An 18,059-nucleotide genomic window follows, 5' to 3' on the forward strand; every position below is an offset into this window, starting at 1 on the left:
TACTGTGCGCATCTTTTGGAGACAAATTTTAAGACGGACAGCAGTTTCCTATGCAGGCCTTGAGGCTGCTTACAGATTACGACTTGCAAAGCCAGTCTTCCAGGATTTACAGGGGTTTCTGGCCTGTTTGGTGCTGATGGCGCAGTGGTTGATATTAAAACAATGGAGATCACCTGTCGCACCAACCTTGGCGATGTGGATGACACAAATGATTTCTCTATTTTCTATGGAACGACGAGACACCTGATATTTCCTCTTTGCAGGGGGAGTGCTTCCAGAGAGTTTGGGAGCGGTTTTGGACGACACTTCAGCCAGCAGCACTCTTGAATTGACACAGCATGTGAATTGATATTGGAAAGGGGCAAGGTTTCATTTTCATGCATGTTGAATAGTATAATATAGTATTTACATGGAGTTTTTTTCATGGCTTAAAGGTCTGTTCTGTTTTGCTTCTGTGGAATTTACTGATGAACGTTTCAAGAAAAATGATTTAAACATAGATAGGGTTTTTAACTTGGGAAGGGCATGGATGTGTTCATATTCTTGCAACTCATACTATAGCATCCTGAATTAAATGGAGTTGGTGCAAATTTTGTAGGCAAATGTACAGGGCATTAATTGTTAGTGAATGATACATACCTGTAGCAGTTGTTCTCCGAGGACAGCAGGCTGATTGTTCTCACGACTGGGTGACGTCCGCGGCAGCCCCCACCAACCGGAAAAAGCTTCGCGGGACGGTCGGCACGCAGGGCACGCCCACCGCACATGCGCGGCCGTCTTCCCGCCCGTGCGCGACCGCTCCCACCAGTTGAATGACTAGCAAAAAAGATGAAACACACAACTCCAAAGGGGAGGAGGGAGGGTAGGTGAGAACAATCAGCCTGCTGTCCTCGGAGAACACCTGCTACAGGTATGTATCATTCACTTTCTCCGAGGACAAGCAGGCTGCTTGTTCTCACGACTGGGGTATCCCTAGCTCTCAGGTTCACTCAAAACAAGAACCCAGGTCAATTGAACCTCGCAACGGCGAGGGTACAACAGAAAATTGACCTACGAAGAACAACTAACTGAGAGTGCAGCCTGACCAGAATAAATTCGGGTCCTGGAGGGTGGAGTTGGATTTACACCCCAAACAGATTCTGCAGCACCGACTGCCCGAACCGACTGTCGCGTCGGGTATCCTGCTGGAGGCAGTAATGTGATGTGAATGTGTGGACAGATGACCACGTCGCAGCCTTGCAAATCTCTTCAATAGTGGCTGACTTCAAGTGGGCCACCGACGCTGCCATGGCTCTAACACTATGAGCCGTGACATGACCCTCAAGAGCCAGCCCAGCCTGGGCGTAAGTGAAGGAAATGCAATCTGCTAGCCAATTGGAGATGGTGCGTTTCCCGACAGCGACCCCTAGCCTGTTAGGGTCGAAAGAAACAAACAATTGGACGGACTGTCTGTGGGGCTGTGTCCGCTCCAAGTAGAAGGCCAATGCTCTCTTGCAGTCCAATGTGTGCAACTGACGTTCAGCAGGGCGGGTATGCGGCCTGGGGAAGAATGTTGGCAAGACAATTGACTGGTTAAGATGGAACTCCGACACCACCTTCGGCAGGAACTTTGGGTGGGTGCGGAGCACTACTCTGTTGTGATGAAATTTGGTATATGGAGCATGAGCTACTAGGGCTTGAAGCTCACTGACCCTACGAGCTGAAGTAACTGCCACCAAGAACATGACCTTCCAGGTCAAGTACTTCAGATGGCAGGTATTCAGTGGCTCAAAAGGAGGTTTCATCAGCTGGGTGAGGACGACGTTGAGATCCCATGACACTGTGGGAGGCTTGATAGGGGGCTTTGACAAGAGCAAGCCTCTCATGAATCGAACTACTAAGGGCTCTCCAGAGATGGCTTTACCTTCCACACGATAATGGTAAGCACTAATCGCACTAAGGTGATTCCTTACTGAGTTGGTCTTGAGACCAGACTCTGATAAGTGCAGAAGGTATTCAAGCAGGTTCTGTGCAGGACAAGAACGAGGTTCTAGGGCCTTGCTCTCACACCAAACGACAAACCTCCACTTGAAAAAGTAACTCTTTTTAGTGGAATCCTTCCTAGAGGCAAGCAAGACACGGGAGACACCCTCAGACAGACCCAACGCAGCGAAGTCTACGCCCTCAACATCCAGGCCGTGAGAGCCAGGGATTGAAGGTTGGGGTGCAGCAACGCTCCATCGTTCTGCGAGATGAGAGTCGGAAAACACTCCAATCTCCACGGTTCTTCGGAGGACAACTCCAGAAGAAGAGGAAACCAGATCTGACGAGGCCAAAAGGGCGCGATCAGAATCATGGTGCCGCGGTCTTGCTTGAGCTTCAGTAAGGTCTTCCCCACCAAAGGTATGGGAGGATAAGCATACAGGAGGCCGGTCCCCCAATGAAGGAGAAAGGCATCTGACGCCAGCCTGCCGTGTGTCTGAAGTCTGGAACAGAACAGAGGCAGCTTGTGGTTGGTCCGAGAGGCGAAAAGGTCCACCGAGGAGGTGCCCCACTCTCGGAAGATCTTGCGTACCACTCTGGAATGGAGCGACCACTCGTGCGGTTGCATGACTCTGCTCAGTCTGTCGGCCAGACTGTTGTTTACGCCTGCCAGGTACATGGCTTGGAGAAGCATGCCGAACCGGCACGTCCAACGCCACATCCCGACGGCTTCCTGACACAGGGGGCGAGATCCGGTGCCCCCCTGCTTGTTGACGTAATACATTGCAACCTGATCTGCAGATCCTTTTCCTGGAGGGACCACAGACCCTGGGTGTGAAGCCCATCGACATGAGCTCCCCACCCCAGGCGAGATGCATCCGTCGTCAGCACTTTCGTGGGCTGCGGAATTTGGAATGGACGTCCCAGGGTCAAATTGGTCCGAATGGTCCACCAGAGCAGTGAAGTGCGGCAACTGGTGGAGAGGCGGATGACATCTTCTAGATTCCCGGTGGCTTGGAACCACTGGGAAGCTAGGGTCCGTTGAGCAGATCTCATGTGAAGACGAGCCATGGGAGTCACATGAACTGTGGAGGCCATATGACCCAGAAGTCTCAACATCTGCCGAGCTGTGACCTGCTGAGACGCTCTGGTCTGCGAGGCCAGGGCCAGGAGATTGGTGGCCCTCGCTTCGGGAAGGTAGGCCTGACCCGTCTGGGCATTCAGCAGAGCTCCTATGAATTCCAGAGACTGTGTTGGCTGGAGATGGGACTTTGGGTAATTTATCACAAACCCCAGCAGCTCCAGAAGTCGAGTAGTGCACTGCATAGACCGGAGGGCTCCCGCCTCCGAGGTGTTCTTGACCAGCCAATCGTCGAGATATGGGAACACGTGCACTCCCAGCTTGCGTAGGTAGGCCGCTACCACCACGAGGCACTTTGTAAACACTCGTGGGGCAGAGGCGAGCCCAAAGGGCAGCACACAATACTGAAAGTGCCGTGCGCCCAGGCGGAATCTGAGATACTGTCTGTGAGCTGGCAGTATCGGGATGTGAGTGTATGCGTCCTTTAAATCCAGGGAACATAGCCAATCGTTTTTCTGAATCATTGGCAGAAGGGTGCCCAAGGAAAGCATCCTGAACTTTTCTTTGACCAGGAATTTGTTCAGGCCTCTCAGGTCTAGGATGGGACGCATCCCCCCTGTTTTCTTTTCCACAAGGAAGTACCTGGAATAGAATCCCTGCCCTTCCTGCCCGGGTGGTACGGGCTCGACCGCATTGGCGCTGAGAAGGGCGGAGAGCTCCTCTGCAAGTACCTGCTTGTGATGGGAGCTGAAAGATTGAGCTCCCGGAGGACAATTTGGTGGCAGGGAGGCCAAATTCAGGGCGTATCCGCACCGCACTATTTGGAGAACCCACTGGTCGGAGGTTATGAGAGGCCACCTTTGGTGAAAAAATTTTAACCTCCCCCCGACCGGCAGATCGTCCGGTACGGACACTTTGAGGGCGGCTATGTTCCCGTGGATCCAGTCAAAAGCCCGTCCCCGGCTTTTGCTGTGGAGGCACAGGGGGCTGCTTAGGCGCACGCTGTTGACGAGAACGAGCGCGCTGGGTCTGTCCCTGTGCCTGACGAGGCCTTCGGGCCGGCTGGTTGTACCTACGCTTTGCAAAAGAATAGGGTGCAGCCTGCCGTGCCCGGGAAAAACGTCCACCTGCTGAGGTGGATGCTGAAGGCGCCCGGTGGGAGAGCTTGTCGAGGGCGGTTTCCCGCTGATGCAGTTGGTCCACCAGCTGCTCGACCTTCTCACCAAAAATATTATCCCCCCGGCAAGGGACGTCGGCCAGTCTCTGCTGGGTGCGGTTGTCCAGGTCAGAGGCACGCAGCCATGAGAGCCTGCGCATCACTATACCTTGGGCCGCAGCACGAGAAGCCACGTCACAGGTGTCATAGATACCCCTGGACAGGAACTTTCTGCACGCCTTCAGCTGCCTGACCACCTCCTGATAAGGCCTGGACTGCTCCGGCGGGAGCTTATCGACCAGGTCCGCCAGTTGCTGCACATTGGTCCGCATGTGGATGCTCATATAGAGCAGGTATGACTGGATGCGGGTCACGAGCATGGAGGATTGGTAGGCCTTCCTCCCAAACGAGTCCAGAGTGCGAGACTCCCGCCCCGGGGGCGCCGAGGCGGTATCCCTCGAACTCCGTGCCCTCTTGAGAGCAGAATCCACGACCGCCGAGTCATGGGGCAGTTGGGGCCGCATTAACTCTGGGTCAGAGTGGATCCTGTACTGGGACTCTGCTTTCTTGGGAATGGTGGGGTTAGTTAACGGTCGCACCCAGTTCCGAAGCAGTGTCTCCTTGAGGACATTGTGCAGCGGTACCGTGGAGGACTCTCTAGGTGGTGATGGATAGTCGAGGACCTCGAGCATCTCGGCCCTTCCACAGAGACCACGGGGAAGGGAATGCTGATAGACATATCCCGCACAAAGGAGGCAAAGGAGAGACTCTCAGGAGGTGAGAGCTTCCTCTCCGGTGAAGGCGTGGGGTCCGAGGGAAGGCCCGTAGACTCCTCTGAGGAGAAATATCTAGGGTCCTCCTCTTCCCCCCACGAGGCCTCATCCTCGGTATCGGACATAAGCTCATGTAGCTGTCCTGAACCGGGCCCGGCTCGACGTCGAGGCACCGAGGTCTCGGTGTCGTCGAGCGGTGGACTCCCGCGCCGGCGGGGACGGAGCTCCCTCCATCGATGTCGACGGGGACTCCACCTGCGTAGCAGTCGAGACCGGCGCCGCAAGCGGCGGCGGTGTCGACGGCCCCGGCGCCGGGCTAGAGCTCGCCGGCGCCACAGACATCGGCGGCACAGCCTGGCGCATCAGCCCTTCCAGGATCCCCGGAAAGGATGGCTCTGAGGCACTCGTCCAGGCCCGCTGCCGGGAAAGGCGGTGGGGCCGGTAGGGGTGTCGGCGCCAGAAGCTGATGGGGGCCAGGAGACGGCACCGAGGTGCCGGAACCCTGACGCATCGGTACCTCCACAACCGACGGGGACCTCTCCTCTCGACGTGGACGCTTCGGCGTCGCCTCCTCTCCGATGTCCGGATGCACCGAGGGCGACCAGTGACGACGCTTCTTATCCTTCTTGCGATGCACGTCACCGGCGCCGGGAGGTATGGAGGAGGAGGAGGACGATCCCCCTCGGTCTCGAGGAGCCGGGTCAGACAGGGTTCGGTCCCGTGGACCACGGGCTGAGGGAGTGACCGGGGCCGACTGCCCACGCGGCCTCTCACCTCTACCCTCACCGGAGGACCGGCGGGCCCTGTTCTCCTGGGGTCGATGCCATCGGTGCCGATGTCTCGGGCATCGATACCGGTACCGAAGGACCGAGCGTCGGTACCGATGCCGTCGAGGTCGACGTCGAGGGGCCGGCGCAAGTTCCAAAAAGACGGTCCCGTAGAACTTGCCTCGCAACCTGAGTCCGTTTCCGGAGACCGAGACACAGGGGACACGACTTGAGATTGTGCTCCGGCCCGAGGCACTGGAGGCACCAAGCGTGGGTGTCGGTCTGCGAGATCGGCCGGCCGCACCGACCACACTTTTTAAATCCACTCGGGACCTTCGAGGACATCGACGGAAAAATCGCGTCGGCGAAGTCAAAGTCGTCGATGGTGGCGGAAATCACACCTCGAAAAAGGGGAAAACGACCGTGCGGCCACTAGGCCGCAACGCGGCGTCCCCGCTAGAAGCGAGGGAAAAAGGGGAGCGCGTGCTCCACACGCTCAGGTTTTTTTTTTTTTTTTTTTAAAAGAAAACCGGGCGGTGTACAAACCAAATAGAAAAAAGAAACGAAAAAATAAACGATTCGCGTAAACACGATCGACTTTCCGGCGGCTGAGAATAGAGAGAGCGGCAAAGCACGACTCTCTCCAGAAGCGGAAAAAAAGGAACTGGCGGGAGCGGTCGCGCACGGGCGGGAAGACGGCCGTGCATGCGCGGTGGGCGTGCCCTGCGTGCCGACCGTCCCGCGAAGCTTTTTCCGGTTGGTGGGGGCTGCCGCGGACGTCACCCAGTCGTGAGAACAAGCAGCCTGCTTGTCCTCGGAGAACACAGGTTACGGTAATGGCAAGGCTGATCATATTGGTCTATGCCTTCAACACAGAGAGATTTTCTACCTGGCAGAGGTAACAAGCAGTTTCTAACGGAAGTCTGAACCTGAAGGCTCAATGTGGCTTACAATACATCATGAGTGATGGAAATATATTAGAAAATAGACATTTAGTGTATTATAAGATAATTCTGAATGTGTGTGGATGAGTTGTGTATATTCATATTGGTTGATCTTCGTGGTAAGCCTTGTTAAAGTGATGGGTCTTCAGTAGTTTGCGGAAGTTCATTAGTTTGTCGATCTTTTTTAAGTTGCGCGGTAGTGCGTTCCATAACTGTGTGCTTAAATAGGTAAAGTTTGACGCATGCATTAATTTGTATTTTAGACCTTTGCAGTTAGGGAAATGCAGATCAAGGAATGTTCGGGATGATCTTTTGGCATTTCTGGGTGGTAAGTCTATAAGGTCTGATATGTAGGCTGGTGCATCTCCGTGAATGATTTTGTGAACTAGGGAGCAAATTTTGAACGTGATGCGTTCTTTGAGTGGGAGCCAGTTTAGTTTTTCTCATAAGGGCTTAACACTTTCGTATTTTGTTTTGTCGAATATGAGTCTAGCTGCAGTGTTCTGGGCTGTCTGAAGTTTCTTGATTATTTGCTCTTTGCAGCTGGCGTAGAGTGCGTTGCAGTAATCTAGATGAATGTAAAATTATTTTTTTGTTTAATTGTAACAAAATGTTAAGGTTTTTAAATATAAATTCAAATTTAATTTTAAAAATGTATTTATTTCTATGGACCAGAGGTTGAGTGGGGTAACTATTGCCGATAGAGGCCAACCAAATTTTGATTACGTGTCCAAATTGGCCCCAAATCATTTTTCTGCTTGGATTTGGTTTTGGCCAAAAGGCTAAGGCCATGGATTCTGTTTTGATCGAAACTGACCACGTGTTTTCAGTGGAAGCTGAAAATTTGTGCATTGATCCATTTGTCTCCCTCCCACTCCCCTCCAAACAGGAGTTACCCTTCTCTCCTGTCCACTTGTAGGTGCCCTCCTCAGGCCTAATCTTACAAGCCTTGGCGGTCTAGGAGTGATCCCCAGTTGCTCACGTCCATGCTGCCTCTGCTCTCAAAACGGCTACCATGACCTCTAGTAGAAATTTTGCGAGACTGCCACAAGAGGTAATGGCAGCCATTTTGAGCATAAAGCTAACACGGGCAAGAGAAACTGGGGTAAATACTTTTGACACAAGACTTTAGCAAGAATTTAAGTGTGTACATTTGGGATAAACTCCTTAGGAATTAGCCTCTGTGGAGACAAGACATCAGCTGTCACTCCCAGTGGCGTAAGAAGGAGGGGGCGGTTCGCCCTGGGTGCACGCAGCTGGGTGGGGGGGGGTGTCAGCTCCACTGGTTCCCTGCTCCCTCTGCCCCGGAACAGGTTACTTCCTGTTGCGTGGCAGAGAGAGCAGGGAACCAGCGGAGCTGACGCAGCTCCCAGCGACATGCACTCAGGGACGGATTGGCCCTCTCGCCCACCCCTTGCTTCCTAATTCAAGTAAGAATGCGCTCCGGGGGGGGAGGGGTGCGTCGTGCTGCACCCGAGGGGGGGGGGGTACACAGCGGCGACCCGCCCCGGGTGTCAGCCGCCCCCGCTACGGCACTGGTCACTCCAAATGTGTCGTAAAGTCAGCCACTGTAAAAGCACTGCGGCTTTTAGTTTGTTTTTATTAGCTGAAGTCTATGTGTGCAGATACTATTTTGCTTGGAGGTAAAATATGGTCTCTATTTAAATTATATATATTCTGGCTTGGATACTATTTGGGTGATTCTAAATATCATCCAGGGTCTGTTGGGTATGATGAAGATGCAGCATTTTCATCAAACTTGTGACATGCAGAATCTAGATTCTATGAAAAAGGAACCTGCAGCTATTGTTTTCTAGCACAAGTACTGGTCAAGCTTATAGTGTTTTTAGGGAAACGATATTACAATTAAATTAAGTTTATATATTAGAAAATAATTTGAGAAATATATTGCTCTTAATTATGCTCTGAAAAATTATAGTCCTCACACTCAATAATATCAATATGCTTTTTTTATTCTGGATTGTGCATCAGGCTGGTATAATGTGAGAAGCATAGACCAGTGTCTGGACTCTTTTATCCTGTATTAGTAAGAATCTATATTATGCTTGTCCTTTAACTAAATATGAAACGGGAAATCTCAATGCTACCTTCTCTTGTAATTTGTGCACAGTTTGGGTAATCAAAAATATGGTAATCATTTGGGAACCTAAACATGCCAGACTTGAGAAGTATTTGTTAAAATGGCTTTCCTAGTTGTCAGCCTGTGCTTGCAGCTACTGGGAATAATCTCCTATGGGTTTAGCAGAGTGCTGTTGACTGCAATCTCTGACAATCCCCAGTGGGCCTCATTAGTTCATATTCACACAAATAACTTTAGTTTTCAGCCAAAACCAGGTGATACGTTTCAGCTTCAACCAAAAACCGGTTAGCCAGTTTCGGCCAAAACTGGGAAAAAAGCAGTTTCAGTTGGCCTCTCATTTTTGACAACTTAGCACAGGGTTTGGGTTCATAACTATAGTAAGAGAAGAGAGTAGTTGGTATGGACAGGCAGACTGGATAGGTCATATGGTCTTTATCATCTATGTTTATGACAAACACTCCAATAACAGATTTCTACATTAGGGGACACTGCCCTACAGAATCTGTACAAGTCTTTTTCAATAAAAAGGGGCAACACAGATTTATACATGGAGGGGCATTTTCAAAAAGACATACAAACCAAAATAGAGACATCCAGCTCATAACATCCAAAACGGATGCCAAGTGTGAACAGCCATTGTACAAGCTTAAACATCCAACATATGAATGGCAAAGCAGAACAAGGATGTCTATCTGGCAGCATTCTTAGCAGAATGGCTACACAGACGTCTCTGCAGAGCTGAGAGGCACCTTGTGGTTAGTGCAGTGGCCTGCAAACCAAGGGACCCAGGTTTAAAAATCACACAACTTTTTGAGCCTTACAGGAACAGAAATACACTGTGCCTGATTGTACACCACTTCAACAGCCTTCAGGGCTTGCAGGTGGTTTATATATTTAGGCACAGTAGGTATTTTACTTTTTTTTTTTTTTTTTCTTTTTTAATACAGGAACAGATCAGTGGGATCTGTACCTGGGTCCCTTGGTTTAGTCCACTGCACTTAACCACTAGGCTACTCCTCAGAATGCCCATAATACCTGACACTGTCACAGAGCCTGGCATTCTATTCTAGTCTCACTTTTGGGAGTGGGGAAGACAGCAACCAGATGGGGATTAAGGTGTCATACTTTAATCCCTTCAATTGGCCAGCTCCTCAGAGCACCTTTTTGTACCCTAGATACGACTGAAACAGGTAAGGACATCCTTTTTTAGACTTGGACATTTCTTCCTGTTCAGTTATCAGTTAGACATCATGATTTTGGGCCCTCCCTAGTCCCACCTAAAGCATGTCCCCTTGCTATTAGGACGTACTGCAGTGCTACACATCCTTTTCTACCTTTGCAAAATTGGGATTTGGACATTCCAGGCATGCAGACATCCATATGCTTTGAAATTAAGTGCCATAGTGGCAAAACATTTCAAGTAAAATAACTTGTGTATTAAGCAGCAACACAGTTTCAAGGACCTAAAATGGAAAAGAAAATAGGTGTTATGGTACATGAGCTTCTCAGACCTCTCATATTCCAATTTTCTCTGTAGCAATATCGTACCTAAAATGCTACCTTAACAAAAATGAAGTCTTTTGCATACCAACGGCAGCCAAAAAATTAGGAAAATATTCAGTCTCCTTGCTAAAGACAACTGAGCCATGAGCTCTCTTGGTCTTTTTGTTGATACGAGCTTCAACTATCTCCCAAACCAACTGACTCCTTAAAAGTTAAGGAAAGAGCTGGGCATTACAGCATACATTTATTTGGACACGGGCAAATAAGTCTGTCACTGATTGACTTTTGGAATCTAAAGTGATGGCCAAAGTACTCAAGGACAAAGATACACGAGATGCTTCCAAAACAGCAGGGCTTGTATACAGTGACCTTTAGGAGCAGTGAACAATGAGGCCTTATGCTACTGGGTGAAAGGCAGTGGCTTTGCAGCTCTGACACAAGAGGATGCACTACTGAAGCAACCCTCTTTCGTATCAAGCTGCTGACTAATGGTCTGTCTCAACTATGTTGCAATTCTAAGCTGTTTCTAGAAAGGTACACACTTAAGAGCTCAAAGAACCAAATCCTGACAAACAACACCTTCCAGCTAATATGGATGCTTCAAACTCCAAAGGCCACACCCTGGCCAGAGACATGAAGCTTATACTGCTGTTTTGCTTATATGGCATGAAGCGTACATGGCTATTCAGACAAGGAAGGACCATCATGAAGGCAGGTTTATTTCTGCAAACACTAGGAACAGCATTATAATTATTAAAAAAAAAGTGTAGCTGGACTTTATGAAGTTTTTACAGGGAAGTCTACTGTACTAAAAACAAATAACCTTCTGTATAAACTAGTTTTTGTATACACTGCTCAAGATTATCCATGTTTAAGTTTAAATAACCTATTCCTCAGGACTGAATCCAGTGGGATAGTCTCTGGCTTTTACATGAGATATAGTAATGCTTTCAATCCCCTTAAGAGCTGGAGCTCCTTCCAGAAAAGGATCTGCACTGCAGACTAAAGCTGCCTGCTACAAAACAGAACCCAAGAGCATAAAATACCCCCGCCCCCTACAAAAATATTCTCTAAAGATTCAGCTTTTAGGTCAGACATACTTCGACTATGGTACTGTGCTGCATATTAGGATACAATGAATTAAGAAGAGTTTTGAATGATTTTTAAACAGAGTTGATACAAGCCCCCTAAAAAAAGAAAAATAGAGTGTGTGTGTGTGTGTGTGGGGGGGGGGGGGTTCACTGACTCCTCATATATCCTTTCAATTAAAATACAGCATATACGGCAATAGGGTGGGAAACGTGAAAACAAATTATGTCATTCCCTTTAGAATGGATGGGGAGGAGGGGAAAACAGCACGGCTAAAAGCATAGGGAAGGTCCATCTTGTCCCTGAATCAATCAGGTTTTTTGCACAGATAAAGCAAACAAATACAGTGATAACATACAAAAAGAAATACATACACACAAAAAAAGAAAAAGTTAACAGCTAAACAAAGCAGCCAATGCAAACAGCAAGCATTCAGAGTCCCCCAAATCCAGTGAAAAACAAACAGTTTTAAGATTATTCAATATCAGTTCCTTTCCCACATTAGTAGTCTTACGTTTTCCCGTTTATTATATACGCTTTCTATATAGAAAGAATTCCAGCAACCAGCAAAAGGAAGATTTTCTGTGGGGCAGGGCAAAAAGGTTCAGGTGTGTCAAGGGTGTGTATAGAGTGGGGGGGGGGGGGGGGGAAGAGACAAAAGGGTTTTGATGTTCAAGATCTGCGTCCTCTCGTTACTCAGCTCAAGAGGATTGTAGGATCGTTTTACGGGCCCTGAACAATCGAGGAACAGACTAGTTCATGCATGACAGTAACCGTTTAAGGGGCTGAGCCGGATCTGTTAAACAGAAACAAGGCTTTCTCGGGTCAAAGGTAAAACCAAAGAACTGAAGCATTTATGGAGAGGAGCTTGCAGATGAATAGTTTAGCAGCTTAAACCAATTGGAAAAGACTGCGTTACATGGTTGAGGATTCTGAGCGTGACCTTCTTACTGGGTTCAGAGATACTAGCAGTACGTATTTCTGAAATAAATGGGCAACAGAATCTGAAATTAAGGATACAAGACGGCTAATTTCTTGAATTCCCTTCAAGAGTTAAATTACTAAAGATTTACTCCTGATTCAGAGATATTTCTACAGTGGGAGACGGGAAGGTAGGTTTTGGGAAGCGTAAGGTGTTCAAGATACCTTCTGGCTCTAGGAGTTCCCCCTTTTACTGATCTATAATAAGGGGAATATATGGCTACTAGGATCCAGGTTTCTATAATAGTACGGTAATCCCCTAAGGTTGCTCAGGTTCCACTTTATCTAAACCATAATTATAAATTATAATCCGAGACCGGGAGACCTTGCTTACCGGCGCATGGTGCATCACAATGAGAAGCCGGGGCAGGCCGCGAACTGGGCTCTCCACCTGCTCCATGTGACGAGGAGATATAAGGGGACTGAGCGGCGTTATCCGCCATGGAAGCTTCTCACAACTGCAGCAGCGACGACAAGAAGTCCCTCGAAGCCCTGCTTCCCCTTACTCAGCACCACAAAACACACGCAAACAACCGCCGCGCCACAGCCCTACTCTAGTCCAAGGAAGGAGGCGCCGCGGCCGCGATGGTTACTTGTTTCCAATGCGCCTGCACACGCCCACCTTAGCAGCTGGGCGCGCGCATTACATAGTAGCCCCACCCATCCATTTCTCTGGGCGCGCGCTCTTCACGGTGGACTAGCCTACCCGTCAACCGGCCAATCGGTGCTATGTACACTGCTCAGCGCCCTGCCCACCAACCGCCACAGCGTTTTGGGTCTAACGATACCGCCTAAATCTCCGCCCCTCCGCCAACCGCCCAACCTCCGCTGCCGTGCACAGCTCAGCGTGCACGCCCACTGAACGATAGACCCAATCGCCGCCGTGCGCCCGCCCTCACATTTCCTCAGCTTCGAATCTTCTGGCTGAATGAAGGGGGGGGGGGGGGGGGGGGAGTGTGCAGGCGCAGAGAAAAGGTGGTGGTGGACTGGTTTGTGAGTTGGTTTGGGACTCGGGAGTAGGGTGGGGGGGGTGGCATAGGTATGGAGATTGTATTCACGTCAAATTGTGAACATTTTATTAAAATAATCATATGTATATAATTTGAATTATGTGGCTATTGAACAGGGTTGATTGCAAGTATTACTTCCTTATATTTATTGTTCCTTATATGATATAAGTTATATCTATTATTGCTCTGCCCGGATCTTTTTCTCCCTGAATGGCTAAGCCAGGGCCGATTTTAGTGCAAGGTATAATCTTCCTTTGTCCATAGCAGGTAGCGGATCAAGGTTAACTACTACTACTACCCGCAGATCTGGCTTTTACACCGTCCCCTACTACTACTTACCATTTCTATAGCGCTACCGGCCACTCAAATTCCCTTTTTGTTTAGGCGTCCCAATCTCCGGAAAAAAAAAAAAACAAGAAGAAGGAACTCTCCAGATTTTCACAACAAAAAGGTCGTTTTAATTCAAGTTTAACTTTTATCCCTGTTTTCTTTTTTTTTGCAAAATGAACTTTGTTGGTAAGTCTAGAATTATATCGTAGCACACAAGAGTGCATTCAGTGAATAATTTTCCATGGGTAATTGATTTTGCTAGCATAGGATATCTTTTTCAGGCTTAACTTGCATAATTTGTTCCAGTGGTAAATGTGATTTTCCCAATGTAGCCAAGCCTATAGTTAGTGGCTTTTTAACTTGCTCCCTTTCCCCCATTGCAACTGAAGTCCCCCACCCGTGAAGGGTTTATAGAGTATAACCGAGTAGCTGATGATGTTGGTGAAACCAGACTGCTATTTTTTTTTCTGTCATGTTCTCTGTTTGCTTTTCTACACATGCATAAATAAAAAGTACCAATGTACCTATTATAGGAGCACAAGAGAACACTCCTACACTTGCAGCAGAAAAGTCCTTGCTTGCTGCCAGATGCTCAGGTCCAGACAGGCACCATGACTCAGCTTTCAGAACCATGCAGAAATAAGGCACCAGAATTCTGCCATTCATGGGTGTAGTGGGGGGGGGGGGGGCTGGGAGAGGTGTAGTGGGGGGCAAGAGGGGCTGGGGTGTAGTTTGGAGGTGGGGGTGTGAATAGGGTTACCATATTTTTTGTCATCTTAAAAAGAGGACATGTCCCGCCCACACCCCGCCCTTTTTGCATCTCCCCACACCCCTGTCCCGCCCACACCCCACCCCCTGTCACATTCCCCTCCCCTTACTGTCTACTGCCCTGGTGGTCTAGTAACTTCTTCGGGGCAGGAAAGAACCCCCTCTTTCCTGCCTGGAGCGCTGCCTTGCCCTGCATCCTTCTCGGTCTCGGCGCACCCGCCCGCAAATCCGGACAAATGGACGGGCAGCCAAAACCCCCCGGACGCCCTGGACATGTCCTGAAAAAGAGGACATGTCCGGGGAAATCCGGACGTATGGTAACCCTAGGAAATATACCATATCACAGGGGGATGGGGAGAAAGAGGCAGATGCTGGAGCATGTGGAAGAGGGGGGCAGAAAAGGAGCTGGAAGATGCTGGACCACATGGGGTGGGCAAGATGGGTGCTAGTTAATTAAGGGGAACAGTATGAAAAGGAGATTAGAAAGGTGATGCTGGACTTTGTTGGGGTAGGGCAAGAGGGGTAGATGCAAGACCAGATGGGAGTAAGGAAGTGGAGTGGAGAGGATAGGAGAGAAAATATCGGACCGTGTTGGGAGGGGGCAAAAAGGAGGATGCTGGACTGTGTTGGTAGTAGGAGGGAAAAGAGAGTAGATATGCTGGAATGGGAAAGAGGTAAGGAAGCCAACACCAGTAGATAGTAGAGTGAGAGAAGGGGGTATCATGTTAGAAGGGTCTGATGCTGGGGCTGGGAGAAGGGACAGGGTTTCATGTTGCTTCACACAGTGGCTGGTGATAGAGAAAGAGTGTGTCAGGGGGAGGGGAGAGGGCTTGGAGGAGAGAAGGGAAGAGAAGTTGTGCCAGGAGGCATAGGCATCAACTTTTCAAAATGGCTGGAAGTGCTAAACAAAACAAGTTACTCCTGGATACAATTAAGGAGCACTGCACCCACAGAGATAGCACTTATGCCAGAATGGGTTGGAGGATGAGAGACTGAGTGGGCTCTGGGAATGAAAGAAGAGGGAGCGTGAGCTCTGGGAATGATGAAGGAGGGAGAGTTTTCTGGGGAAAGGAATCGAAAGGAGAGAGCGAAAAAACTGTGCTGAGAAGAGGGTAGATGAGCGATGGGAGAAAGATAAGAGGGGAATGAAAGATTATAGAGAGGGGAAGATAAAGGAGGGTGAGAAGGTGGGAGGGAAGAGGTAAAGGAGAGAGATGAAAGGGGAGGGGAGAAGAGCTGCAGTAAGAGTGGGAAGGGTCAAAAATGGAGAGAAGGAATGAGTGAAGCAAAGAGGGAAGGGTGAAGGAAGGGATTAGAGTACGTCTACTCACAGATGAGCCCTCACTCTGCTGTGACAAGCCCTCCCTTTTTATTAGGCTCTGAGCTCATGTTCAGAGCTAAGGAAAATTACAGAATGCTTCTCTGTTTAGGCAAACAAGCCATACTGTGGGAACGTCATCACAGGATTTCCAACTCCAGGTGGCCAGGCTGGACCTGGAAAAACAAGTGCCATCCTCCCCTTTGCATACCAAATTAGAGCTGTGTCTTATCTTCTGCATTCCAACTTATTTTTGTATTTACAAGAAAAGTTACTTTTGGTCAAAGACAGTTGAAAAACAATCTTTAAAATTCACTTCCATTACAGGGTGTAGTTTGGAGGCTGAGGGGTGTAGTTTGGGGGGCATTGCTTAGGGGCAGTGGGTGTAGTTTGGGGGGCTAGGGCATAGTGTGGGGGTGGGGGTGTAGTTTGGGGATAAGGGGCCTGTGGGCGTAGTTTGGGGAGTTTAGTTTGGGGGCTGTAATTTTGGGGGCATTGCCCTCCCCAAACGAGCTGCCACCTAAGTGAAAAGCCTCTAGACTGCCACCCCATTTTTCTGCCTGCCATCCCCCCGACTGAGTGGTGCAGCAGCAGCAGCAACTCTTTCTCTCCTTCCAGCCCCGTGGAACCCGGTATCGCTTCCCATCCCTCCCCCCCCCCCCCTTCGAGTCTTCCAATCGCCCGAGTCGCCAGCAGCTTTAGCGAGAAAGCAGTATGCACGCTGCTTTAAACCTGCCCCGGAAGCCCTTCTCTCTCCCTCACAGCTTCCAGCCTACGCAGGAACAGGAAGCTGAAGGAGAGAGGCTTCCAGGGACAGGTCTGAAGTACTGCTTTCTTGCTGAGTCTGCCGGCGCTTGGAAGATTTGGGGGGGTGGGGGAGGAGAGAAAGACAGATTGGAAGACTCCAGTGCTGCTGCTGTAGTGGGTAGGGGCCGATAATGGGCCCTGTGGGGCTGGAGGAGAAGCAAGAGAGACCAGGGGCCAGGGAAGGGTAAAATAAATTAGACCACGGGGGGGGGGGGGGGGGGGCAGTAAGAGAGAGAGATGCAGACTGCAGGGGAGGGGTGATATTGGGCCCCTAGGGGTTGGAATGGGGGGGGAGACAGATACGTGTACCTGCAGATTTGAAGGAGGTGGGGAAGGGTCAAAAAGATGAGACTACTGGGAAGGGGAAGGGAGAAAGATGCCAGACTGCAGGGGGGGTGCAATACTGGGCCCCACAGGGATGGAAGACACACAGATGCGTACCTGCAGATTTGGAGGGGGCGGAGAGGGTAAAAAAGATGGGACATCACTGGGTGGGGGTTAAAGAGGGAGAGATGTCAGACTGCAGGGGAGAGGGAGGAGGAAGTGACAGCTTCGATGGGGGAGAGAAGCTGGACCCACAGGGGTGGGGGAGAGGGAAAGACATGCTGGAATGGGGGCAGAGAACAATAGGATGCGTGTGGCGAGAGAGTGAGAGACATGCTGGAATGGGGGTAGACAATGATGGGACATGTGTGTGTGTTGAAAAGACGCTGGATCTAGAGAGAGACATGCAGTACCATGGGGAGGGGGCAGGGGTGCGGAGAGGGAGAGATTCTGGACCTGGGGTGGGGGTTCAGGAGAAAGGGGAAAAAAGAGGGAGGAGCTGGATAGAAGGTGGAACGTGAACACGGGAAGGATGGGGACACAGAGGGCAGATACTGAATATGGAGGGAATAGGGATAGAGGCAGAGGGGAAGTGCTGGGCAGGACAGCTAGGGACACAAAAGGAATGATGGTGGACACGAAGAGAGGAGAATGGACAGGAGAAACTGAAGGCAGAAGATGGATGGAACTAGGTGTGGGTGTGAGGGGAGGGAGGGGGAAGGAGCAGATGGATAGGACTAGAGGGATGGGTGGGGTGAGGGAGAAGGAGCAGAAGATGGATGGTACTAGGAGGTGTGGGTGTAGGGGGAGGAGGAGGGACAGGGAGCAAAAGATGGATAGGACACGGGTGTGGGTGGGGGGAGGGAGGGAGAAGGAGCAGAAGATGATTGAGACTAGGGGTGTGTGTGGTTGGACGGGAGGGAGAAGGAGCAGAAGAATGGATGGGACTAGGGGTATGGGGGGGAGGGGAACAGAGCAGAAGATGAGAGGAACTTGGTGATTGAATGGGAGAGTGTTGGGGAGCAGAGCAGGGAATTATGGATAGGAGAAATGGGAGTGGGAGTTTCAAGGAGATAGTGAATACTTGGCAATTTTAAGTATGAGTGGGGGTATATTGATGGGTTGGGAGAACGAGTGAAGGTGTT

At 50.0% G+C, this 18,059-nt stretch overlaps 1 protein-coding gene across 1 annotated transcript in view; it reads right to left on the reverse strand.

Moving 5' to 3' along the window:
* RTN3 (reticulon 3) overlaps positions 1-13,040 on the reverse strand; it is a 203,058-nt gene extending 190,018 nt beyond the window's left edge. Inside the window, exon 1 of the mRNA XM_030217330.1 lies at positions 12,692-13,040. Coding sequence (XP_030073190.1) covers positions 12,692-12,800 — 109 coding nt within the window. The 5' untranslated portion in view covers positions 12,801-13,040. The remainder of the gene's footprint in view (positions 1-12,691) is intronic.
* Between the last annotated feature and the right edge of the window lie 5,019 nt (positions 13,041-18,059).

The sequence above is a fragment of the Microcaecilia unicolor genome, chromosome 11 (assembly GCF_901765095.1).
Source record: "Microcaecilia unicolor chromosome 11, aMicUni1.1, whole genome shotgun sequence".
NCBI lineage: Eukaryota > Metazoa > Chordata > Amphibia > Gymnophiona > Siphonopidae > Microcaecilia > Microcaecilia unicolor.